This window comes from Cyanistes caeruleus, chromosome Z (genome assembly GCF_971803275.1).
Source record: "Cyanistes caeruleus chromosome Z, bCyaCae1.hap1.1, whole genome shotgun sequence".
NCBI classification, from domain to species: Eukaryota; Metazoa; Chordata; class Aves; order Passeriformes; family Paridae; genus Cyanistes; species Cyanistes caeruleus.
The window spans coordinates 81,832,347-81,855,960 of record NC_141732.1 but is presented as its reverse complement, the minus strand read 5'-3'; the positions used below and the strand labels follow the sequence as shown (position 1 = coordinate 81,855,960).

The 23,614-nt window shown below is 44.6% G+C and overlaps 4 protein-coding genes and 1 long non-coding RNA gene across 18 annotated transcripts in view; 2 read left to right on the top strand and 3 right to left on the bottom strand.

Annotated features, from left to right (window-relative positions):
* Window positions 1-2,069: 2,069 nt before the first annotated feature.
* GRP (gastrin releasing peptide) lies at window positions 2,070-6,701 on the bottom strand. The gene is made up of 3 exons (XM_023943925.2): window positions 6,437-6,701; window positions 5,661-5,911; window positions 2,070-2,502 (listed from the first exon to the last, which is right to left on the bottom strand). Exons 1-3 carry the CDS (start codon window positions 6,573-6,575, stop codon window positions 2,449-2,451), a joined length of 444 nt encoding a protein of 147 aa, XP_023799693.2. The 5' UTR covers window positions 6,576-6,701; the 3' UTR covers window positions 2,070-2,448.
* A 313-nt stretch (window positions 6,702-7,014) lies between these two features.
* On the top strand, window positions 7,015-11,821 carry LOC147648637 (uncharacterized). Its single transcript, XR_015280174.1, has 3 exons — window positions 7,015-7,083; window positions 7,170-7,340; window positions 8,519-11,821. It is a non-coding gene; the product is annotated as an uncharacterized LOC147648637 (long non-coding RNA).
* On the bottom strand, window positions 9,419-14,810 carry SEC11C (SEC11 homolog C, signal peptidase complex subunit). 2 transcript variants are annotated; one of them, XM_023944209.2, is made up of 6 exons: window positions 14,349-14,810; window positions 13,552-13,661; window positions 12,988-13,137; window positions 11,702-11,821; window positions 11,117-11,174; window positions 9,419-10,727 (listed from the first exon to the last, which is right to left on the bottom strand). In XM_023944209.2, exons 1-6 carry the CDS (start codon window positions 14,388-14,390, stop codon window positions 10,674-10,676), a joined length of 534 nt encoding a protein of 177 aa, XP_023799977.2. In that variant the 5' UTR covers window positions 14,391-14,810; the 3' UTR covers window positions 9,419-10,673. The 2 variants fall into 2 exon arrangements, with proteins under 2 accessions (XP_023799977.2, XP_023799978.2); XM_023944210.2 differs by having other exon boundaries at window positions 14,353-14,767.
* A 16-nt stretch (window positions 14,811-14,826) lies between these two features.
* The window catches only part of ALPK2 (alpha kinase 2), a 96,062-nt gene continuing 87,274 nt past the window's right edge, over window positions 14,827-23,614 (top strand). For 2 of the 3 annotated variants that reach the window (XM_086867198.1, XM_086867196.1), the window contains exon 1: window positions 14,827-15,696. The gene's annotated coding sequence lies outside the window, so the exon portion shown is untranslated. The remainder of the gene's footprint in view (window positions 15,697-23,614) is intronic. The other variant, XM_086867195.1, reaches the window with a different exon arrangement.
* The window catches only part of ZNF532 (zinc finger protein 532), a 33,630-nt gene continuing 29,482 nt past the window's right edge, over window positions 19,467-23,614 (bottom strand). For all 11 annotated transcript variants that reach the window (XM_086867205.1, XM_086867206.1, XM_086867210.1 and 8 more), the window contains 3 exons: window positions 22,510-22,622; window positions 22,021-22,168; window positions 19,467-21,761 (listed from right to left, as the gene is read on the bottom strand). In XM_086867205.1, the coding sequence (XP_086723331.1) occupies window positions 21,267-21,761; window positions 22,021-22,168; window positions 22,510-22,622 (756 nt within the window). In that variant the 3' untranslated portion in view covers window positions 19,467-21,266. The remainder of the gene's footprint in view (window positions 21,762-22,020; window positions 22,169-22,509; window positions 22,623-23,614) is intronic.

Below are 23,614 nucleotides of genomic sequence, written 5' to 3'. Positions count from 1 at the left end.
CCCTGCTGGATGGCTCGGAAGCTGTCATTCCCTCTGGAGCAGCAGGCTGGCTGTTGTGTGTGTTGCTGTCATGGTAGCTCACAGCCCCTGTGACATGAAAACACTCATTGCTCAGCCATAGCTTGAATTTCTGTTACTAGATTCTGGGGTTGAGGGCAATACTGTTTGCTTCCTCTGCAGAAAGTTGAACTATCTTGTTTCTTCTCCCCAGCTACATCTGACAGGCATTTCAATTATGGACATTTATATATATGTATATATATATATATAGCATAGGAGTAGATAGTGGAATAAAACAAAAAACAAACAAACAAAGAAACAAAACAAAACCCAACCCAAACCAACCAACCAAACAACAACAAAAGAGTGAAACAAAAAGCTCCTTAGACCAGGATGCTGACATTACCAGTTTCTCTGGTAGAATTAATACTGTGTCTCCTCTTGAGCATCTCTGTCTTCTGCCAAGGCATTATGTCAAAACTGGATGACATTTGGCAGTCATCCCTGTGTCATATGACACTTCTGCCCCACTAAGGTTGGGTTTGAAGAGCCGGGCAGAGTGCTGTGACAGGGATACGGCAAACAGCCGCAGCCACGGGGTTCAGCTGGCAGCAGAACGCACCGGAGCGCTCCCCTCACGGCCGGGGTTCAGCCGGTGCCGGGCTCACCGGAGCGCTCCCCTCACGGCCGGGGCTCAGCCGGTGCCGGGCTCACCGGAGCGCTCCCCTCACGGCCGGGGCTCAGCCGGTGCCGGGCTCACCGGAGCGCTCCCCTCACGGCCGGGGTTCAGCCGGTGCCGGGCTCACAGGGGCGCTCCCCTCACGGCCTGGGCTCAGCCGGTGCCGGGCTCACAGGGGCGCTCCCCTCACGGCCTGGGCTCAGCCGGTGCCGGGCTCACAGGGGCGCTCCCCTCACGGCCTGGGCTCAGCCGGTGCCGGGCTCACCGGAGCGCTCCCCTCACGGCCTGGGCTCAGCCGGTGCCGGGCTCACCGGAGCGCTCCCCTCACGGCCGGGGCTCAGCCGGTGCCGGGCTCACCGGAGCGCTCCCCTCACGGCCGGGGCTCAGCCGGTGCCGGGCTCACCGGAGCGCTCCCCTCACGGCCGGGGTTCAGCCGGTGCCGGGCTCACAGGGGCGCTCCCCTCACGGCCTGGGCTCAGCCGGTGCCGGGCTCACCGGAGCGCTCCCCTCACGGCCTGGGCTCAGCCGGTGCCGGGCTCACCGGAGCGCTCCCCTCACGGCCGGGGCTCAGCCGGTGCCGGGCTCACAGGGGCGCTCCCCTCACGGCCTGGGCTCAGCCGGTGCCGGGCTCACAGGGGCGCTCCCCTCACGGCCTGGGCTCAGCCGGTGCCGGGCTCACCGGAGCGCTCCCCTCACGGCCTGGGCTCAGCCGGTGCCGGGCTCACCGGAGCGCTCCCCTCACGGCCGGGGCTCAGCCGGTGCCGGGCTCACCGGAGCGCTCCCCTCACGGCCTGGGCTCAGCCGGTGCCGGGCTCACCGGAGCGCTCCCCTCACGGCCGGGGCTCAGCCGGTGCCGGGCTCACCGGAGCGCTCCCCTCACGGCCGGGGCTCAGCCGGTGCCGGGCTCACAGGGGCGCTCCCCTCACGGCCTGGGCTCAGCCGGTGCCGGGCTCACAGGGGCGCTCCCCTCACGGCCGGGGCTCAGCCGGTGCCGGGCTCACCGGAGCGCTCCCCTCACGGCCTGGGCTCAGCCGGTGCCGGGCTCACCGGAGCGCTCCCCTCACGGCCTGGGCTCAGCCGGTGCCGGGCTCACAGGGGCGCTCCCCTCACGGCCTGGGCGAGGGCGCCGCCTGCCGGAGGCGGTGGGAGCGGGCGGTCGGGGCTCGAGTTCCGCCTCCGGGCACAGCGGAGCTGCCGGCAGCGGGCCGGGCGCTGCGGGGACTGCGCTGAGCGGCAGCGTCACCTCCCGGGCACACACGGGACACGGAGGCTCCCAACAGAGCGGCTGAAAGTGCAACACACGCCCTGTCCTGGGGAAGGCAGCCGCCCTTGCTACTGGCTTTCACATAGCGAATTTCACTGCTTAACTGAAATAAAAGCATAAACTCCGCCTTTTTCTTGGTACTATTTATTGCGAATGTTGCAATGTCATGTAGTTTCCAACGAAGAAATGACATGATTTGATAGGTACATCATATAATTAATTGGAAGACCCTTCCATGACAATTCTAGAGATATATCTATATATATATATAGATACATATAGATATATATCAAAGCCATTCAAATGAGAAAATGCAACCTTGAAAATGAAGTAGAGGATTTAGTCCTTGCTGAACCATACAAGAGTATGTGTATTTAAGTACTTTACACAAAGGAATTCTTGTGTACAGAAAAGTGACCTTGTTGATTATCTGATACAATCAAGTGTGTGAAATATAGTCTCTTACAGAAAGTATTCCATTTCTTCATGATTTAGTGATCTTCTTTCAGCTTGGAGTGCTCTCTTTCATAGTCACAACTTGAAGCAGATAGTCCATCATCTAATAAAAGGAGAAATATATTATTTATAGATCAGTCCTGAAAAAAGTAATTCACTAAGTTAATAAACCTACTATAAGTTAATAAGTCTAATAGATAACTGCTCTTTGCATTCACACAACAAATGTATTCCTAATAATCTTTCCCAAACAGACTCCATTTGTCTTGGTTAGTGTAATAACCAACTGCCAAAGTAGGAGGAAAGTCATTCTCCCAAATAATTCTGTGTGCCACCTCATTTATATCCTGTCTCATTAGCGTGAAAAAGCCAAGTAATAGAAACAATTTAAAGTTTATTTTCCAACTTACTTTTGTACTTAGTCCAACTTGCAGGAGGGATTTCCATCCCCTTTAACTACATGAACTGTAATTTATTCACAGAATAAAGAGCAGGCAAGGTATTAACTGAAAACAAAACAAAAAAAACCACAGATGCACCATCCTAAGCCAAACTCCATGAAGTATTGGGCTCACCTCTTCCATTTTTTGACTATTTGTGTGTTACAGCCATTTCCCTCCTCTAGGTGAGTCCTTTAGAAAGAATAATTTTCTTCTTAAAAAATGTACAGCACAGTGTGAGTATCAGTAGTCATACACTGAATGACTTGGGCTAGTAAGACCCTGAATTGAGCTACCTGAGGTACTTATCTGTATTTATTTCTAGCTTTGGGGCTTTGTAATCTTAAATTTAAAATTCAGGCTTTAAATTAAATCAGCTACATTTGAAAGCATCCATGGAACAAAGTTCTTGGAGTCTGCTTGTTCCCAACACAGCTAGTCTTTGCTGCATGCAGCAGGTGGAGCACAGGGCTGCAGACACAAAACTCCTCGTGGTTGGCATCTCTGTCAGAGAGGGAATTGCAGCCCTCGGTGGGCATGTGTCAGCCATTCCACAAGCTGGCAGCAAGGTTCATTATTTATCTTCTTTTGGTCACATTTAGTATCTCAGTCCAACAGGTCACTGCACAGGGAACAGTAACCTGCTGCAAATCTGGTGTCCTCTGGTGGCTTCTTCTAGAACAAGTTTCTGTTCCAAACTCACACAAAATATGCCTGGAAAAGTATTTCATGCCAAGGACAAATTTTCTGGATGCTCTGTGCCATCATCCTCAGCTTCCTGTACCTGATAATCCTCTCCTGTGCACGGACACTTTCCACAGCTGTAGTACAGCAGCATCTTACCCCAAGGTGTTGTCTAACCAAAGTCTGTGCACCTGAAACCCTTCACATCCTGACAAATCTACACAGTCAACACCCAAAGGCCAGTTATGCATTTGTACCACTATGCACATGAATGTCAGATGCCGTATATCAGAGATCTACCTTTATAAATAAAGCCTCTTTTATTCAAAATAACTTTTAAATGAAAAATAATTATCATCATTTAAATGTTTAGGAAATTATCAGCCCTCAAAAGCACGTTCCTTTTGATCTTCATGTTTTCTTCACCTAGAAGGAAGACCTCAGAAATACCTTAAATTTCAGGTGCTTTCTTGAAGCCAAGGGGAAAAGAGGACATCATATCCTATCTAGGCTGTGTATCATCAGGTATTTGCATCCAACAGCATGAAAGTATAGCTACAGTTACTTTCATTAGATTTTACTTCAGGGTGGAGACAAAGAAATGTTGATGATGGAAATCAAAGGTTCTACGGCCAAATGAGGTTCTGTAAGTTGTCCTCTATCTTAGTCACAGGTAAAACATAAGCTTTTTTACTAATCCTTGCAGAAATCTGGATGCTTAAGGCAATAACCTCATTATTCCATAAGGATATTCGATGCCTGACCATAGAAACATTAACAGGATGTTAATTTACGGTGAAAGTATACACATACGGATATGATTCAACTTACCAGAGGCAACTTGCAGCCTTCCTAAGTAGTATTTATTGGCAGATACTTTTAGAAGTCAGAACATTTCCCTCTTTACATTAAATAAAGGAATTTGTTCATTTCATTCGATTACAAAGCTGAATACTGCAGAATTGAAGATGGACCAAAGAGTTTCTTTTTTAGATAGTATTAATAATGTGTTACTATGATGCATCACTATCATAAAGCCACAGCCAAAAAGAAACCTGTGGGCAGCATTTGTATCACTGGTGTGAGAGACTTAAATTACAGCTTAATTTAAAGGGTGAATTTTTACCCACATTCAAATAAAAGCTTAAGTATTCAGTGATTTGATTGCACCAGGATTTCAATAGGGAAACCAGGCTGAAGTTGGCCCAGGAATATTAATGACATCATATTGCAGAAGAATACGGGAAGGAAAAAATCTTCCCATTGATGTCTTAAAGAGGGCATACTAATCTTTTTATTCTATTTCATTGTTACCCAAAAGAATTCTGCAGCTTTATCACCACGATTGTGCCTGAGGCATTCTAAGGAAAGGAGTTTTCTTGTGGGTCCTATGATTTACATTAGACCCCAATTACTTTCTGTAAAACCTCACTGTTATCCTTCCCAGTGTATTTTATAGGATTTCCAGAAAGACTAGGAATTAATCTGTTCCAAAACCTTGTTATCTCATGCAACAGCACTAGGAAGAACATTAATTTGAGGGATGAGGAGGGGCAGCTCATCAGTAGCCCCAGACTCTTTTAGCACACCCAGGAATTACCACAGCAGTAGCCAGCACCATGGGCTGGAGAAAAGGCAAAGGAGACATGGACAAAGCTGTGACCAGAGAAAATTCTGCAGCCCTGGGGCTTTACTCAGTCCAAGGCAGAACATCCTGAATGCTGATGGAAGGGGACAGTCAGTGTGATGTGGTTCCTCCTGCCTTCACACTTGTTTTTCACACTAGCTTGGCTTTGCTGGGCAATATGTGCTGCTGATGTGGTCACCTAAGCATGAGGAAAACAAAAGAATGGCCCAACCAACCAGTTTGAAGGGACTAAAGATCTAAGATCCAGGCACTAAAATCTGCTGAAGGCATGCCATGTTTATGCCTAGTAGCAAATGAAGTCATCACAAATACAACCAGTGAGTGACAATCTGCAATCAAGAGCAGAATCTTACTGTACCAAATGTCTAATACATGAGATGCGTTTCTGCTGCTTTTCTGGACAACCCACCAGTTAGGGGAAGCTGATATGTTACTGTAAACCAAAAATTTAACACATGGAGTATCTTTACAGGTTTTTATCTTACTTACATGTTTCCAACTGCTATTGTCATCTGTCTCCCAGGTGTTCCTGGTGTACCAGGGAAGACCTCCTTTTAAAAAATGACCACTTTTATTTTCATTCCTTTCCAGCAGCCTTAACAAATATTTTGAGATTTCTTCCCACTGCAGATACTCTTCCAGCTGCTTGATATTATTGGGTAATGCTGAAAATGGTGTCTTGTTTTCTTCTTCAAAGCCATAAGGAAAATCCCCAGTGCTTTTTTTCCCCATTAAATGTCCTGCAACAACAATTAAAGTAGCACAAAATTAACCAAAACCGGCAAAGACTTGCTTGTTCAAACTTCAGGGGGACTTTGTGGGAAGGGAAGGGAAGGGAAGGGAAGGGAAGGGAAGGGAAGGGAAGGGAAGGGAAGGGAAGGGAAGGGAAGGGAAGGGAAGGGAAGGGAAGGGAAGGGAAGGGAAGGGAAGGGAAGGGAAGGGAAGGGAAGGGAAGGGAAGGGAAGGGAAGGGAAGGGAAGGGGCTAAATAACGTTGAATTGTTGCGCTACTGGGACAGAAGATTTTGTCAGTGTCACACACAATTAATTTCTTCTGTCTCTTGTGTTACATTGTCAGAGAAAACGTGGCTGAGAAAGGGGCAGTGATAACCAAGCACTTTGCCTGGAGATAGAGAGAGGCACCTGCTAAGATTTGCTGGACTAGAAGTGGATGGAGAAGCTGTAGGTTTTAGACTTACCCTGTCTCGACACAGGACGCAGGAACCGCGTGTTGCAGTGCCTTTGAAGGAGTTAAACTACACTTACCCACAGCCCAGTGGCTGCCGCGGGGGTAGATCTTGGTGAGCGCGGGGGTCCCGCCAGGCTGCAGGGGCGCCGCTCCGCCCTGAGCCGCCAGCAGCGCCAGCGCCAGCAGCGCCAGCGCCGCGGGCCGCCCGCCCCGCATCCTGCCCTGCTGCGGGTGCTGCCGGTGCTGCCCCGAGCCGCGCTGCGCTCCGGCTCCGTCAAGGCTCCGAAGCCGCCGCCGCCGCCCATTTATCCGGAGCCGGGCCCGGCGCGAGCGGAGCCCCCGCGCCTGCCGCCTCCTCCCGGGCCCGCGCCCCGCCCGCGCCCGCGGGGGGAGCTGAGGCGGTGCCGCCCCGCCGCTGCCCTGGCGGGGGGGCCGTTCTCTCTCTCGGTTACCTTCGCAACACGGGCGCGTCCCGCAAGTTCGTGTTCCCCCGCTCCGTTCGCCGGGGGTCGGTGCTGAGGCCGGCCCGGGGCACCTCGGGGCGGTGCTGCCGGCAGCGCCCGGGCACCGGGAGCTCCTCAGGGCGGCAACAGCCGCCGAGGGGACCCGGCAGCTGCAGGGGGCGAGGTCACCCCGCCCCGCGGGACCGCACCCTGCGGGCTTCGGCTCGGCTGCACTCGGGGCAGAGGGTCTCCTTGTGCCTCACTGGAACAGAAAATCTCGTGTAAAGAGCTTATTTTAATTTCCAGTATCACCTGAATTTCCCGTCACAAGTGACAGTGACGGGGACTTTCTGCTTTCCTTGCACAGGAACCCTGCAAACTTTGCAGCACCTTGAGGCACCTGGAACTGGCCAACTTTGTGGTAAATGGATGAAAAGAATTCCCGCCTGAAGAGGCACTGCAGGGACGCGATGGAGACAGTATATCCCCGGAAAGGCCCTGAAGTGGCACACTTCCAAGTGGTTTCACTAGGGTAAAGGTGGGTGAGCAGTGATGGGATCTGAAGTCCTGATGTGCCGTTTGTCACCCAGGAGAACAGCAGGGACGGGAAATGGGTGCAGTTCATGTGATGGTTTTGCTGTCTAGAGAACTACGGTAGGAGGTGGGATACACAGGGAGCAGAGCTGACTGTAAGGAACCTCCCGGCTCCTCCAGCTAGCCCCACATGGCTGGAACTGAACTATCCCGACTGGAAGCACCCACGGACGTGAATTAACATAGTTTCCAGGCAAACTCTTGTACAATTCCTTTTGAAGTCAATTGTGTATCCTGCTGTATTGAGCCAAATTGTTCCCTTGTTCAGTCAGTTTGTTTCACCTTATTTTACTGATTAATGTGATTCATTCTTTTCTTTTGGTTATTAATTATGCATTCCTGCTTAATTCACAATAGTATTCTCATGCCTCAAGTTTCGCTGCGCAGCCTGCAGTACAGCGAACAGACATGTGCTCTGTGCTAAGTGACAGCTGATGAAATAAAATACTGCCATCCAGAGAAACTTGTAATTGTTTGGAGCAATCAAGGCAGGAAATAGAAAAATTCAGGAAACTGTCCATTTTCAGAAAACAAAACCAAAACCAACCAAACATGAATTCTTACTCAGTTCCTTGCTGCCCGGGAGTCACAAATCTCTCTTACTGAAAATACCATTCAAAAGAAATAAACCTTTCTCATATGCTGTATATGTACTATGTCTTTATTATTTATTTACTTGTTCATAAGGGTTTATTCTAACTCTTAATTTATTGCCCTTCTAAGAAAAATAATAACTTGATAATATTGGAAAATATTATTCTGGACCCCCCACAGCAGAAAAGGAACTAGATACAATGTTAGGAACTGCGAGTGACTCAACTCACTCAAGACAATCTTTCCCTTCAAGAAGAAGCCTGATAACATCAATGTGTTCGAACACCAAGAAACAGCTCTGTTTTAAAATACCCTTCCCCTTTTCATACATCCCATGGCAAAGTAAAATGCTGTGCTCCATGACAGGAAAACATTAATGGTTTTTAAATGCTATATCCACGAGAACACTCTTTAATCTTGTGCCTTTACATTTTAGACAAGCATCATCATTCTATCAGCAACACACATTTGATGGCTATAAAAAGGGATAGTCTAAGAATGGTGTGCCTTTCATCATTTTCTTTGTAGGGATCCTGGTGTTAAGACACAGCCAGGATGTATGTACAGAACAAACACTGGTGGAAGCCTATCTCCAACGTAATAACAGGCATGATCACGGAGGAATACTCTGTAAATGTTGAAGATGCTGAATAGACTAATCTCCAGCATTGCCAATCTGCACTCAGGGCAGGTGCTCTGTAAATAACCTCAACATCGACTCAGTGCTGCAACCATTCCCTGAAGAACTGAAGACATTTCTCAGAAAAATATCTCCACAACTTTACAGAGGCTGAATAATATGAAATAGTAACATTTATTTAATAAGGCCCAGTGCAAGATAGTTGATACTGTTTGTGCTGCGTTTCGGGAAGCCCTGGAAAGTTGAAGCTTAACCACAGTGATTGCTCACTGCCAGGCTGCTGTGGCAGCCACAAGTTTGGGCTTATGATTTTTGTGGTGGAGAGGTTCAATAATCGGAGAATTCAAATGGGAAGCATTTATGGACATGCCTGTGGACCAGAGATCCTACAGAGACCATCCAGCCCAATGTTCTAGGCTGCCCAGAAGCTCAAGGGCATTGTCCAAGTGCTGCTGGAATGCTAATGCTCCCAAAGGAGGCTGCTCCAGGTCTGAGCACTCTCTCGGTATGGAAATGCTTCCTAACATCCACTCTGATCCTCCCCAGCACAGCTCTGAGTCACTCCTGCGACTGGATTCCAGTGTCACACTGGCCAGCTGCAAAATGCACTCTCCAAGTCAGAGCTGACTGGTCACACTGGGGTAGCTGGCCAGCATAAATCTTCCTTTCAGCAATACCAAGAGAAAGAAAAAAATTCTTACTCCACATACACTGTCTCTAAAAAACACATTATTTTTTCTTAACTGGGATGATACACTTCCAGGAAGACTGCATTAAGGATCCCAACATTATTCTGCCATACTGTTTATTATACTTAATTTTATTTCTATACAATTTGACACAAAATAAGTGATTTTTATAATACAGTTGGACATGAAAACTGCTTAGTAGAACACAAAAGAAGTAATATTACTTGGAGAAATTCAGCAGTTGTCTGTTGAGCGTGAGCTGTTACAACAGAAAAGCTGTCATTACTGTATAATAGAGTATTTTTGCAGAGGTAAGGGATTATAGAAGAAACAGAACTCCAGAGGAAAAAAAGCATCATGCTGTTCCTTATCAAAGCTACAAAAACAAAGCCAGCAAGGAAAACAAGTTCGGCTTTGTTGAAGGTGCAACACTGACATTTGAAGATAAGAGAAAAATACCAAATTTCATAAAAGACAGTTATCAGGTAAGTTTTTAAATGAAAAATCAATTTTATATTTAACATTATTCAGGTGTTATATGATAGGAGAGAATAACACATTCTCCAAGCTGGCATAAGAGCTCTGGTTTCCCCTTCTTGGCAATATCCCTCAAGTGTACTACTGTGCTATTCATTCAGTAATTTACAAGTGTTATTAAAGCCCCAGAAAACCTTTTTGTTAGGTTTGTTTAAGAGCTAGGACACAAAAGGTAGAATCGTCAACAGCCTGAACACTAGCAATGCACACAGTCCCTAAAAGGCCCAGGCCTCTAAAAATCAGGCCATCTGGGCTTTCTTCCTCACCCCATGAAGGAGCAAGGTTCAAATTCAGGGAAAAAGCTCTAAGTCCCCACTGCTCAGTACCAAGTCAGAGTGAAACTGCCCTTCTTGGCTGTTTATGTCAGCCACAACCAGCCAATTTATGCCTGACTAAGCTCCTATAACATACTACCTGTTCAGAGATTCTGTGTCCTAATAAGCACTGATCAAAACAGCTTGTATGGTGGAGAAAAAAGGACAGTGACAAATTAAAAATAACCCCCAAAACAAACAGGAGGGCAAAAGTGGGTTCAGATGCAGCACCAGTCAAGAAAACCCACTGTGGCATGGCAAGAGAGCCCTTGGCTGCTCCAGCTTGACAGTCCTCCAAACCAGTCCCATGCTAGGTGAGAGCAGTCTGTAGAAGGTGGTAAATATGTAATTTTGTAATTAGCCAGCAGCCAACAACTTCACTCATTCGGTGTCGTTTATTTAGACAAGATAAAAGCTTGCACAGTTCTGTAACCGTATACAGAAATGAAACCATCTGAAATATATTTTTTTTTCCCCCTGTGTATTTCCCTTTGTTCTTGTGTTCAGGATTCCCTTTTGAGCAGTACATATGCTCCCATCACTGCCAGGAGAGCATACTGCAAAGAAACACAGAACACAAACTTGTTACAATTCCTCTCTACTGAGCTCTCAAAGCACAAACTGTTCAAAAGGCGCCCTTTCAAACATCACACCTTTCACAATTGCAGAGCTCTGGTCCTACAGAATTGCAGGAAGATTTTAAAGTGATCAAATTTATCACAACTGGTTACACTTAACTAATGAAATTCTAATAAATGACATGTTTCAACTCTTTACAAACAACAAATTCTACTGCCCAACAGTAAACAAGGAAACCCAGGTCATCCTACATTGGGTACCAAACCACAGACACAAATTTATTAACGTTTATGCTTAGAGGCAAGGTTCTTATTGTCTGTACTTGTTATTTTAGCAATCCAAGTATTTAAAATGTCAGCATACATACCTTAAATTTTGGGTAGTCATTCATTATTATAGTTACCATTCCTACATAGGGCAAAAACCTGTAATTGATAAAACAGATGAATGTAAAATTAACCCTCAAATATTACACGGAAGTATTTTAATGTTACTCAGTCTGAAATATTTCAGTGCAATCCCATCATTACGCATAGGACTAATGTAGATCTGAATAGGAAGTAAAATTAATCTGTTTTCCTTAATCAAAGTTATCTGAGAAAATCTGAAGAGATTTCAGCACAGCTGGGGAAGGGGACAAAGTCAAAAGCTCAAACCTTGCATAAAATTCCTGTAGAATGCCAAAACAATTTCCTAGGTGTTTCCAGCAATTACAAGGAGAAGCTGGTTAATTTTGTCTTTTCAGGTGAACTATTTGTTAAATGTCCTTTTTTCCCCCCACACTCCACATCAGTGGGAGGACTATGGAAGCAACTTTTCCAAGTTCTCTTTTTAATTACAATTCTACTTAAGAAATTTAACAAATACATCAGATCTGGTTTGTATCAACAGCAGAATCTATTTAAGAGCTAATTTTTCTATTTAATTACAAAGTACATTTTGCTTTACTTACCCTCTTGCTCTTCCAACAACATCTTTCTTCTCTAACCAGTTCTGACCTTCTTTGTACAAGCCTCTATCATCAACTTCATTATTATCCCCTTTAGTCAGAAATTTGATGTTCCCATTTCCTCTAGAAGGCAATGAGGTGATAAACTAAATAGCACTTAATTTTAAAATCTCAATTAACATCTACAGAGCAAATGAGGATGAAAAGTGCTATAAGATTAGATAACAATGTTTGCTTTTAGCTCTACTTATTGAACAAACACCATTAAATCATTAACATTACAGACTTTACTGACTTTATCTATCAACAGATATTAACAAGAAATGTTTTTTACAACACTCCTAGATTGTCAATTGATGTAAGCAATTACACAATGGACATGAAAGGGATATTGTCCATCCAGGCACTAAACTTCCTCAACAAAAGCCCTATGTGTCTATTTGCATCTTCAACGGAACACAAATTCAAATAAAGTTTTTAAGTTTACAGTCTTCAAGTGGATTTTGCTCAAGTACCAATATAAAGAAATTAGGAGTTCTCATAAAAACAAATTAAATAATAAAAGGTCATAAAAAGCTAATCAAAAATTTAAAAGATTAAATAGATGATTCTTGCAAATTTTAAAAAAGCATGGAAGAAGAACTCAAGAAATAAACACCTTCAGCTCATGAAACAAGTATGTCAATGCTTGCCACCTCCAGCTTAGCTTTCCACTGTGCAGAACTAAGAGCAGAACTGTGGTTTAAAAGAAACTGTTTAGCAGACTAGGCATCTGCAACCACGGCCAAACCAAGCCCTCTCTCTGCTGCTTTTCAGCAAGAATTGCTGCGGGCAGCGTGGCCAAGAGACACAAGAGTAAGAAAAATCTCTTCTTTTATCCTGAGTCAAATTCGGAAAACTTCAGGTAGCAAAGCTCACACACTCTGTCAGGCTGCACCCTGATTCTGAATCTCCACTTTCATCAAAAATTTGCTCTTATAACCAAAATCCCAACTGTACACCCATCAGCACAGAAGTGCATTCTGCTCATTCCTGCTGCCAGGATTCCTCCTTGGCACAGCTGTACCCGCTCAAACCCTGAGCAGCTTTTCTGAGGGAGAGGTCTCAGACCCTTGAGAAGTGTGGCACAGAACTGGGAACAGAAGTGGATCACATGGAACAGCTGAGTTTTTTCTCACTGTTTATCCTCACTTGCCTTTCTCACACACTAAGCCACAATTAAACTGTCACTGAAAGCCATGGGGAGGGAAAGGAGCTTTACATACAAAAAAAACGCCAAGTTGCATTACTTTTCATGTACTTTGATAACTCTGTGAACAATTGGAATGTCTCTGCCTTCAACTTTAAAAACAACTATTTCACCAGCTCTGATTGGGTCATCATGGAAATTTGCTAGGAACAGCAGGTCTCCCCTGTGAAAAGCTGGTTCCATGCTGCCACTACAAATAAGAAAGAGAGAGTTTGTTCGCATACATGAAAGAAGCACCATGAAATCAGAGAACATTTAATTCTTACAGATAAACCCACAATTTTAACTGAGATCTGTAGCTTCGCCCATTCAGTAACACTGCTCAGACCTTTTAAAAGAACCCAAATACCAGAAAGCAATTGGCAGGAGTTTACAAACGTCTCACCCATTTACTGCTCCTACAAACCTCAGTGGAAACTGGGCCATGGCTACTGACAGTGTGAATTTTGCTAGAGCCCAGTCACAGCTAAAAGAAACTAAGTGTTTGAGTCCTTCGTTTAATAGGTGAGAATTCAAATTCCAAATGCATCCAACGGGAAATGGGAGGAGACAAAAGGCAAAACAGTACCCGGGCTTGAAGCAGAAAGCCTTTCCATTGACTCACCTGAGCACCACAACAATGGGGCTCTCACTGCCAGTGACCACGATCAGCCCTTTCCAGATCATTAGGGCAGAAGACACAATCATAGCAAAATTTAAGACTTGGTAATAGAGCTGTGTGAAACAAGAAAATCGGGTTTTAAAGCTACTGTATCGTATTTAGAAGCACAACATATAGAACTTCAGCTCAAGTGCACCACAAATTCTAGGCTTTTATGCTAAAATCCTATTCCAGAACAAGTCTGGTAGCACAGATTGCCATGTCAGACTCCACCAAACTGTACCATAAAGCTGGAATCCTCTGTGTGACTTAGTCTTGGGTTAATTCACTCCCGTGTGTCAGAGGCAAACACTCTGATAAAGGCTTATAAAGCTGGGGAAGCGACCTGGCAAACGATCGGACCTGGCTGGCCCCGATTCCCTCCCGAGCTCAGAAATATCCCCAAGGGCCATGTGCAACACCGGACAATCCGCAGAGGCTGACTTTCTGAGAGTGACTTTTGTTTAAAAGAGGAGCTGTAAGAGACGAAAGACAACAAAGGATCCTTTCCTGCTACCGTCATACTGAAACCTCTCATCTAGAAAATCACTTTTTTGTTTTGACTTTCTGCCCCAAATTCTCCTGCTCCGCCAGCCCTTCCAGAAGCGGATGAGCTTGAATCACACTCCTAATTTTTTGTTCCTTTTCTCGGCAGCACACGGGGACAGCGGTGGGAAGGACCCCGCAGGCTGGCGTTTGAAAATCCCCGCTCCCCGCTGAGGGGGTGAGAGCCGCGGGGGCCCCGGGAGCAGCCCCGGTACCTGCCGCTTGTTCATGCGCCGCAGGTCCCCGAACAGATCCATCGCGGCCCCGCCGCTCCTGCGCCAGCAAAACCTGCGCCCCTAGCGCAGCGCCGGGAATGACCGCAAGTCCCGCCCTGCTCTCTGGGATCTGTAGTCTCCTTCCTCTCCTGCCCTGCTGACGCACACAGAGCCTCCGCGGCCAGGTGAAGTATAACTCCCAGATGCACCGCGGCGAAAGGTCCTGATGCCGAGGCCCCTTGCTGCTTGCCCATGCAGGTGCCTGAGCAGCTGGCTGCACCAAGGAGCCGTCGGTGAACGCTCAGACCCCTCGGCTCGGCGGGAAGAGGCGCTCCCGCCCGAGAAGCAGCGGGACGGCTGCGCCGGTCTCCCGGAGGAGGGGGGAGAGTTTTGGGTCAGGCGGCTGTCGCGGCCACCCTGAGGCCGCCGCTGCGTGTGCGCAGCTCATTGGCGGGACGGGGCGGGGGGGGGGGGGGGCGCGCGCTGTGAGGGGCGGGCGGCGGTGGCCGGCAGGGGGCGCTGTGCTGAAGGCGGGAACGGCGTGAGGGGCCGTCCAGGCGGAGGGGTGTGAAGGGATCAAAGGGGGCATCGCAGCCTCCTCCTCAGCGTCTGCGGGTGGAATCATTCCATGGCAGCAGCTAGTGGTGACCCCGGTGTTTGCTCAGGGACCGGGACACGGCCTCGATCAGAGAAGAGCACAGAGGCCCAGAAAAGCCGCAGCCGTGTGTGGCAGCCCCTCGTGCCCCCCGCAGGCCTGGCGGCCGGCAGGGATGGGCCGGGGCTGCTCAGTGTGCCAGGCACTGGGTCAGAACCCTAGCAGCACGGGCAGATTTCACAACCATTTCTAGTTCGTCACTGAATGGTTGCATGAACCTGAAGCAACAAAGCAACCACGCAGTTACAGCCCAGAGCCCAGAGCCTGATTTCCTGGGAATTAAATTGACCAAACCGAGTCAGGCATTCACCAAGTTTAAAATTAGCTCCTGAAGACTGGGACTGGGAGAACAGAGAACATACGGAAATGTTGCTAAGGTAAATGGAAACAAACCCTCTGCCCGAAGTGGTGTTTTTGCAATTTACCAGAAATTTATCAAGACTTTAATACTGGTAAACAGTTGGACAAGACAGACTAGGACTAAGAGAAGCAGAACTGGCATTAGATCACAGGAGAAGGTGTGATGCTCTCAGGAATGAACAGAAATGGCAAATTGGAAAGAAAGCTCCGAGGACGTCAGCTAGGCTCGATCTAGATTAAGATCCTTCACCTTCTCACTTGATTATTTTTCCAGTGACACCAGGATGCTTTTACTGACTACACAGGAGCTTCTCTAAGTTTGCATGATTTCAGGTTAGTTCTCTTGCTGTCCTTTTACTACTCAGAGAAAAGCATCTGCTACTATCCCCTTTGAGCAGATGCAGTATTCAGAATTACTAAGAGAGAAGGAAAACATATAAGAGCAGACTCAAAGGTGGTGAAAAGATTCTGAATTTTCTTTGTGCAATTAGGAGTTTAATCAAAAAGGTGTATGACAAAGTTATGGGTTCTGTGCAAGTGGGATCTGCCTACTGAAATGTTGTAATGACTCTTGCCCAGCAAAGGGTTTTCTGCAATTCCTTTGAGAAGGTTTTTCACACCATACTATTTAGATGGATTTTTTTTTTAGTAGAGTTTTTTTGCCTTTGGGTACAAATCTTCTTGCCTTTGTTTTTATAAAAAACCACAAGAAAACAGAGATTTAAAATGGTGATTGGAACAAAATTATCAGGCTGTACAATTAACACTAGGGAGACAAACAAATCTCAGTCTCTAAAAACATCATTGAACATAACAGTAATTTATACTGGGATTCAGACCACTAATTCATAGGCAATTAGAAACAATCTGACAAAAACATCTTGGTTAAATTTGCTTTGCTATTGGAAGGCAATCTCTGTCGTTTCTTGTGGTTATAGCTGTACATCCCACTTTAGCTGTTAATTCATTATATTAATGCTGGGTATCATATCTGCATCAATATGAAAAAAAACAAAACAGGAAACCAACTTTTGTTCCAAAATACTGCGTATCACATCCAAATTCCCCCTAAAGTAGAATAGATCTAGTCCTTACTTTGTGTTTAATTATATATTTGCATTTAACAGTAAATATTTGATGCTTTTCTATTACCTGGTCACAGAGGGAATGTCTGAACATATAAATGGATGAATTTTCATCCTAGACTAGAGTTGCAGTGTGCCACTCACAGAACAGAACAAAGGCAAATGGCTGTCATAGAAGCATGATCTCTGAGTGTTATTTTTGGGTAGTGCTTTAATTCACCAAACAGGCAGAAAATTATTCTTGCCTATTGTGCAGCAGGAATATAATTTTTGGAGGCAAAAGACAAGCCACTCAGCAGGGAGATAGCAGCAACTGAGAGAATGTAAATGACAAAGGCTGCTCAGTGTTAGAACAACTCCTTGCAGTCATTCCTGATGGAGAGAATTAAAAGTGGAAATCAAAGTGGTAAAATCTACTTCTGCAACAAGCAGAGGGAAGAAGCAGACTTAGTGTATGGAGAACTTAGAAAAGCAAGAAGGCAGCTTTGTGTTGAGACCTGGGACGATGGAAGCTGCTTATTTTTTTGTTCACATAGATGGGACTTCCTTTTGTCCAGGGCATAAACCCACACTTAATTCTGAGATTGCAGTTCCTTTGCTTGTTGGTTTGATTGTGCTTCATGTTTGATAGCTCAGAAAACATTTGGACTCCTCCATTGTTTGTGGTGAGGCAAGAGAAAACATATTAGGAAGCTGCTTTTCTTCCTTTTCCAGAGATGCTGGGAATCACCCACACCTCTGTTGGTGGCTTTGTTATTTTACCATCTGCATGATTTCGATTATTAAAGGTTACATGTATTTTGAAATGTTTCCCTGAGCTGGATATTTGAATTCAATATTTGTACAGTTGATCTTCTGGAGCTCTACAGCTAGAAAATTATGCTAGTTTTTTAGTACACAGAAAATGTAGCTCTTGACATTCTGGCAGATTTGCCAGACCTTTGCACACAGCAGGCATTAGTGCTACCTATATATATATATATATATATAATATTGAATGACAGCTCTTTGTTTTCCAAGGGGTTGGTCATGGGCACAGAACTCACCCCGCTTCTGGATACTTATAATAATTGTATTTCATTGTAGTTTTGTAACAGTAGAAAGACTATTTGCTTCCTGTATGCCCATGGATGCACATCCCCACTTTGGAGGCCACTGCTTGGCCTCATGTGTGGCTTTTGTCTTGTGTCCTTCCTCTCCTGAGTTTTGTCATGTGTCTTGAGAGCTGGCAAGGAGCCATTCCCAGGCACAGTTTGCAACCTCAGTGTCACTTTCTGAGCGTATGAGTCAACATTTTAAGTCTGCTCTGCGACCTGGTGTCTGCAGAGCTAATTGGATTTTGGCTGAGTGGATTTGTTTCAGGGGATAGTTTATTTGTGAAAATAATTTCTTTTTCTCAGGAGGAAGGGTAAGGGGAGGGAGGGATTGAGCTATCTGAACATTCAATTGAATTTAGCGAATAATGTTCTCTTTTCCTTCCCCTTCTCCCATGGAACAGGGGAAAAAAAAATCAGAAACAATCACTAAATCAGGAAATATTGTTGTGCTTGACCTGCAATATTGGTCTGACCCGCAGAGGTATGGCACTGTTAGCCAAGTGCTGGACTGACCCGGGGAGAGCAATGCTGATAATGCACTGCATCCATATCCCCACCATCACATTAGAGCCATTGAATACAAAATAGCACAATTTGAGAACAGAAAATAAATGAACTGCATAAAGTCTTTTGCCAAATCATATAAGGGGGCATATCTGAGAAGGGTTCTATGCTCAGCTTATTTGGCTAATAGTCACATTACTGTTTCAAATGCATTTCTTGTTCAAAATAGAATCCTAGGGCTTGGAGAAGAGAGCTGTAGTGCCTCCAGTTAATTTTCCAGGCAGGTGAATCTCTGTTATTCCCAGTGCAGTGCCTCACTGCAATGCCCTTAATAGGGCTATTTGGTCCCCAGTGAGGCAAGCTCTTTTTTTCCAACTATGAAAGAAATAACATCAAAACCATGCTTTGTACAGTCACTATTGAGGAGCAAATCCAATTTTTATTTTTTTTTTCAGTGTGAGGAAGTGCCCAGGGATGAGATGAGAAGTGGCTTCTTCTTTTGTGCTCCTTTTTTGTGCATCCTTTTTGTGCATCCACTTCTGGCTGCAGAATCTACTTTGTACACAGAGACTGGGGATGTAGGTCAGGAACGCTTGTGCCTTCCATGGCTGACCAGTTCTGTACTTATTTCTCTTGTCAATTCATTCCCCACTGTTCCTAGCCACCCTTCACAGAGCCTGGGCAGATAACCTTTGAGTAATAATCTGAAATTCAAATACAAAGAATTGACTACTGAACTACCCTAATATTTGAGAAAGGTTTTAAATTAAAATAGGTTTTTCTGTGTGCTGTTATTGGCCTGGCAGCTGTGTGTGTATGCTAAGAGTAATGAGAAAGGTAATATTAACAGAATGAAAAGGTCAAAGTTTTATAAAAATCCTTTAAAAAGTAAATAGGCTTGCCAAACTGAATTCTCCACAGGTAGACAGAGGTTAAGAACTGAGAACATGTGGGTCTTTGGCAGGTCAAGTTGTGCATCTTGGACAAAAATAAGTTTAAACATTTTTTCTGTAGTTTACAGGAGGAAGTAAGTCCTTTAGGCATGCCTACTGACATTTGTGCCTTTTCACCATACCTCATGTTGCTTTAAAACCTTCTGTTCACCTCCTGCTTTTCAGGACATTGTCCTCCTGTTAAGGAGGTATGTCAACTCTGACACAGAAATATGTCAGTTCAAGACCCTCTGTCCCTTAAACCTTTCAAGAGATTACTGGCAGGAGAGTTAAATTGATCTGCCAGTTAGACCTGAAGAGAGCCCACTGCCAGGCAGCTGGACTGCACTTCTTGGCTGTGCAGGAGCTCCTCTGGGGATATGAGTGGCAGTGTGATACCCTGGCACCATGATGCCATTTGCATCATCAGGTTATTTGCAGGTGTAAGACAGTGAAAAGGGAAAATAAAGAAAAAGTATTAGTAATGGCTGTGAAAATTGACATTTTATTATCTGTTCACTGTATACAAAACACCATTCTGCATAGTGATAACTCATTTGTTGTACAGTTGACAGTGCACATCAACAAACAAGTGTTCAGAGGTATCCACTAAATGGCAAGGGCAGAGGTGGCAGTGGCAGCACACTGGGGTGCTGTGCCCGCTGCGCAGTGTAGGATGAAGTACTTCACAAGCACTTGATATGCCACTAATATAAATGGGCTAACAAGCATCTACCCAGGAGCCAAATTAGGAATGAAGATGGAGAGAGCAGAACTAATGTATCTGATACACAATTGCCAGAACAATTAAGTTTTACAGAGGTGTCGGAGAGGATCCATATTTTTTTTAAACACTTCAAATTTTAAAACTATCAAAATTTAATGATAAATAACAGAATCTCACAAATCTTTTGGGGCAAAATGCTCCACATTTATTTACATATTAAATGTGTTTAATACAGTTGTAATGGACATAGTGTATAGTAACATCTGACAGCAGCAAGACTTTTAAGGAACCCAACAATTACTACTATTTATCATGCAGCTATCTATATATACACAATTTGTTTTAAAAAAAAGTACAAAAAAATTTCTTGTAGGGTTACATACAAGGTATAAAATGCAAAAACAAACTGAAAATATACTCTCACAGAGAACTCTATGTGAAAGGGACAGTATGGTACCTTTTTGTACTTGTGCAAGCAAAACTAGCTGGACAGGAGTTTGCAATGTCTGGCCAAGCTCTGCAGGGCCTGTGCTAAAGCTGCAAGCTCCAGTCCCACTCCTGGCTGGGGCTGGCTCCTTCCCAGTTGTGGCTGTGTGTGACACTGAGCACCAGAATGTTTGGCATGATCATGTGGAGCTGGCAAATCCCAAACCCTGTAGCAAGAGTCATCTATTTCCTTTCAATAACCAGCAAGGAAAATACATAATGCTGTGCACTCACTTCTATAAAGTTTAATAAATTACATGACAAAAAAAAAAAAAGATCATTATAAACATATTCCTCTAATTACATCTTATTTCTTAAATTCAGAGCAGCCCAGCCCTTTTGCAACAATTTGAGCTTTGATCACAAGCACCATATGACCTAAAAAAATCGCTTCATGATTCTCAGAGTTGTGCATTTATACTCTTCAAAAGTACTTTACCACCCCAGGGGTTCTGCACCTGTTCTGGTGTTGCCACCTAAAAACCAGCATTTCATTTTACACATGCAGTGGTACTTTTATTTTTTTTTTTTTTATATGTAATATACTTTGTAAGTAAAAGTTTAAAAGCTTCCTTAGACATTTGGAAGCCTAAGTTCTTCAGAATTTAAAATCTCCCCTTAGATTGCTTCCTCTCTCCTCTCCCCTCCTAGCACCTCCTCCTATGCACTTCCATTAGATGAATTTTCTTTCAGAAGCATTCAAAAACCAAATAGTTTAGGAGACCCTAAGGAACTGCCCCAGTATTAAGAACTCTGTTTTAAAGAAATTTACTACAAAAGAACAGAAACAAAACAGAAAAAAAACCACTTTTGCCACTAGATACTGATACAAACACATAACAAAAGAGTATAAAAATTATTAGTTTAAATATATACAAACTCTTTTAAACTCAAATACTGCTTCAAAGGTTCTGAGGGTATAGACAATGAGGTGAAGGGGACACTTTTATGCAGAATATATTGCAACAGCCTGAACAGTACTGTTAACACTATTATACCTTGAACTTTCTGTAGCAAAAATGTCATTAGTATTCCAATGTGGAGCGAGATTTCTGCATCCCAAACAATCTGATCACTTGTCAGCTGAACTCATTCTTTTGGACTTGATGAAGGCCATGCCATGTGTTCTCATGTGAGTGTTTAAGGCCGCTTCAGTTTCAAAAGTCTTTGCGCACACTTTGCATCTTCTGTCCGATGCCGCACTGTCAGACAAGTCATCCTCATGATTGGGTTTGTTTTCTTGCTGATTATCCTCCCCAGACCCATTCTGTTTCGATACTGGCTGAGGCTCCTTCAGCTTATGTACAATGAAGAGGTGTCTGGAAAGGGACACGTGAGATGTGTAGCAAAGTCCACATTCCCTGCATTGGTATGAAGAGCCATCGGATTTATGCTGAGGAATATGTTCATGAAACTGGAGAAGATTTTCTGTTGTAAAGCCACAAACTGCACACTTATGAACTTTAAAAACATTTATCTTCAGCTTCTTTAATGGCTGAGTGATTGCACCTCGTGGAGGCCTGAACTCCATCACAGGTTCTTCCAATTTACGCTTTGGACTAGGAACCTAACAAAAGGACAGAAATCATGTAAGCATAAAAAAAAATATGCAGTTCTTTTCATAACGATTTGTGACTTGCTAATGTCAGAACATTTCCCTTGGCAGATTCTAGAACAACTCTGATAAATAATCCTTTTGGGTCTCATCTTCATAGAAGATGAGACATTTATGGCATCAAAGTACCTGTTATGTATTTAAAGATCCTGAATATATACCCACAAAAAAAATCATTCTCAGTGATGGAATGAGTGTTCTAAGTGATTACCTTTGTGTCTTCTTTTACTTCCCTTTCTTCCACATTGGTAGATTCAGTCATTTCTTTCACATCAGGGTCTTTAATTCCATGCATCAACTGAATATGTTTTTCCAACATCAATCTCTTGGTAAAAGTACGTCTTGAATCTGGGCAGTGCCTGCAGACACACACACATACAAACACACACAAACATTCAAGTGTCATGCTTAACAAGTTTCTTAACAAGTGCCTTGTGTAGAGTGGCTGTGTATTTGAGAGACTCCTGAAAACCAGGTTTCCCAAAGTAGAACTGCAAACGCTCAGCTCAGCCAAGTTTTGGATTGTAGACTTTACATACTGCATTCTCAGGAGACTGACATATTTCTACAGGTAGGACAAATTGATCTGGCCTGTCCCGAGCATCTGAATGAATGGGACACTGGCTATTACACAGTTAAGGAAAGATATTCAATTAACAATGGTTTTTGTATTCCATTTCTAAATAAAAACAGAACTTACGAGCACGTATAAACCTTCCTAATGCCTTTGTGCTTGATACGATTGTGCCGACATAAACTGTGGGATGAACTGAAAGATTTGTCACACTGCCGACAAGGATGTTTCTTCATTTGCTTTAAAAAAAAGAAGAGAAAGACTTTCATTAAAAAAGCTCAGTAAAAGTGGTGCGTGTGTTGAACCTTTTGATAAATAGGAAAGAAGCATCACTTACCTGTTTTTGGTACTGTATTTCATGTACACCCCCCCCTTCAACTACACTGCACAAGTCAGAGCTGGACCTCTTTCAAAGCAGTGTGGCCCCCATGAGCTATACAGACACACACCTGTCCCCAGCTGTAAACTGGTGTCACGGACAGTGGGTGAAGAGAATCTCTTCCACCAAAGAAACAGGGAAGATCAAAGGACTATTTCTGAATCAATAAAGACAGCAGGATGAGGGGGTTGTTTTCCCTTCCCATCACCAAACTGTGTCCTCAGCCACTAACTAGGAGCTCCTCAGCCACATACAAGGAGCGGTGAAGAGCACAGAAGAAGGACCAGACCTGAACCTCACCGACACTGACACACTAACAGGGTTCGGGAAAGTCACGACAAAATGAGCAGTATGATCTGATGCCAACTTGATGGCCATCTGTTTGGGAAATTCTGTGGGGTTGATGTAGCTGGTCAAGTGGAAGGAAAAAGTACAGGAAGAAACTGAGAAGGGCTGGAGCAGTCACAGACCGTAGCTGTGTGGCAGTGAACAGAGGCATCAAGCCTGCGGTCAGAACAGCAGTAGGGGAATGATGCTCAGCAGTACCTGGGGGTACTATGTGGGGTAGCCAGCTGTGACTCCCCCCTGCACCCCCTCCCCCCCGCCCCAAGCTTGTTCTAAATTCCTTGCGGAGACTCGAGATAGAGACCCAAACAGGATTTTGGATGCATTTGTTTTTGCAATGGCAGCCAAACCAAAAAGAACCGAAAAATTAGTTCTGTAATTAAGTGCAGCATGATCTGTTATACAGCATCTTATCTTGACAGGAAGAGGATGATCAGTGAGCAAGCTGGAGTTGGTAATTCGTACTTAGAAAACATCTGCCCTTTCACAGAAACACACTTGTACACA

Excerpts from the sequence above, each read along its gene's own strand:
- GRP (XM_023943925.2), bottom strand. The coding sequence starts at position 6,575 with ATGCGGGGCGGGCGGCCCGCGGCGCTGGCGCTGCTGGCGCTGGCGCTG. Across the intron at positions 5,912-6,436 it reads CGGCAGCCACTGGGCTGTGG|GACATTTAATGGGGAAAAAA; the intron begins GTAAGTGTAGTT and ends TTGTTGTTGCAG. Across the intron at positions 2,503-5,660 it reads ACAATAGCAGTTGGAAACAT|ATGATGGACTATCTGCTTCA; the intron begins GTAAGTAAGATA and ends TCCTTTTATTAG.
- SEC11C (XM_023944209.2), bottom strand. The coding sequence starts at position 14,390 with ATGGATCTGTTCGGGGACCTGCGGCGCATGAACAAGCGGCAG. Across the intron at positions 13,662-14,348 it reads GGCGCATGAACAAGCGGCAG|CTCTATTACCAAGTCTTAAA; the intron begins GTACCGGGGCTG and ends TGTTTCACACAG. Across the intron at positions 10,728-11,116 it reads ATGACTACCCAAAATTTAAG|TATGCTCTCCTGGCAGTGAT; the intron begins GTATGTATGCTG and ends GTTTCTTTGCAG.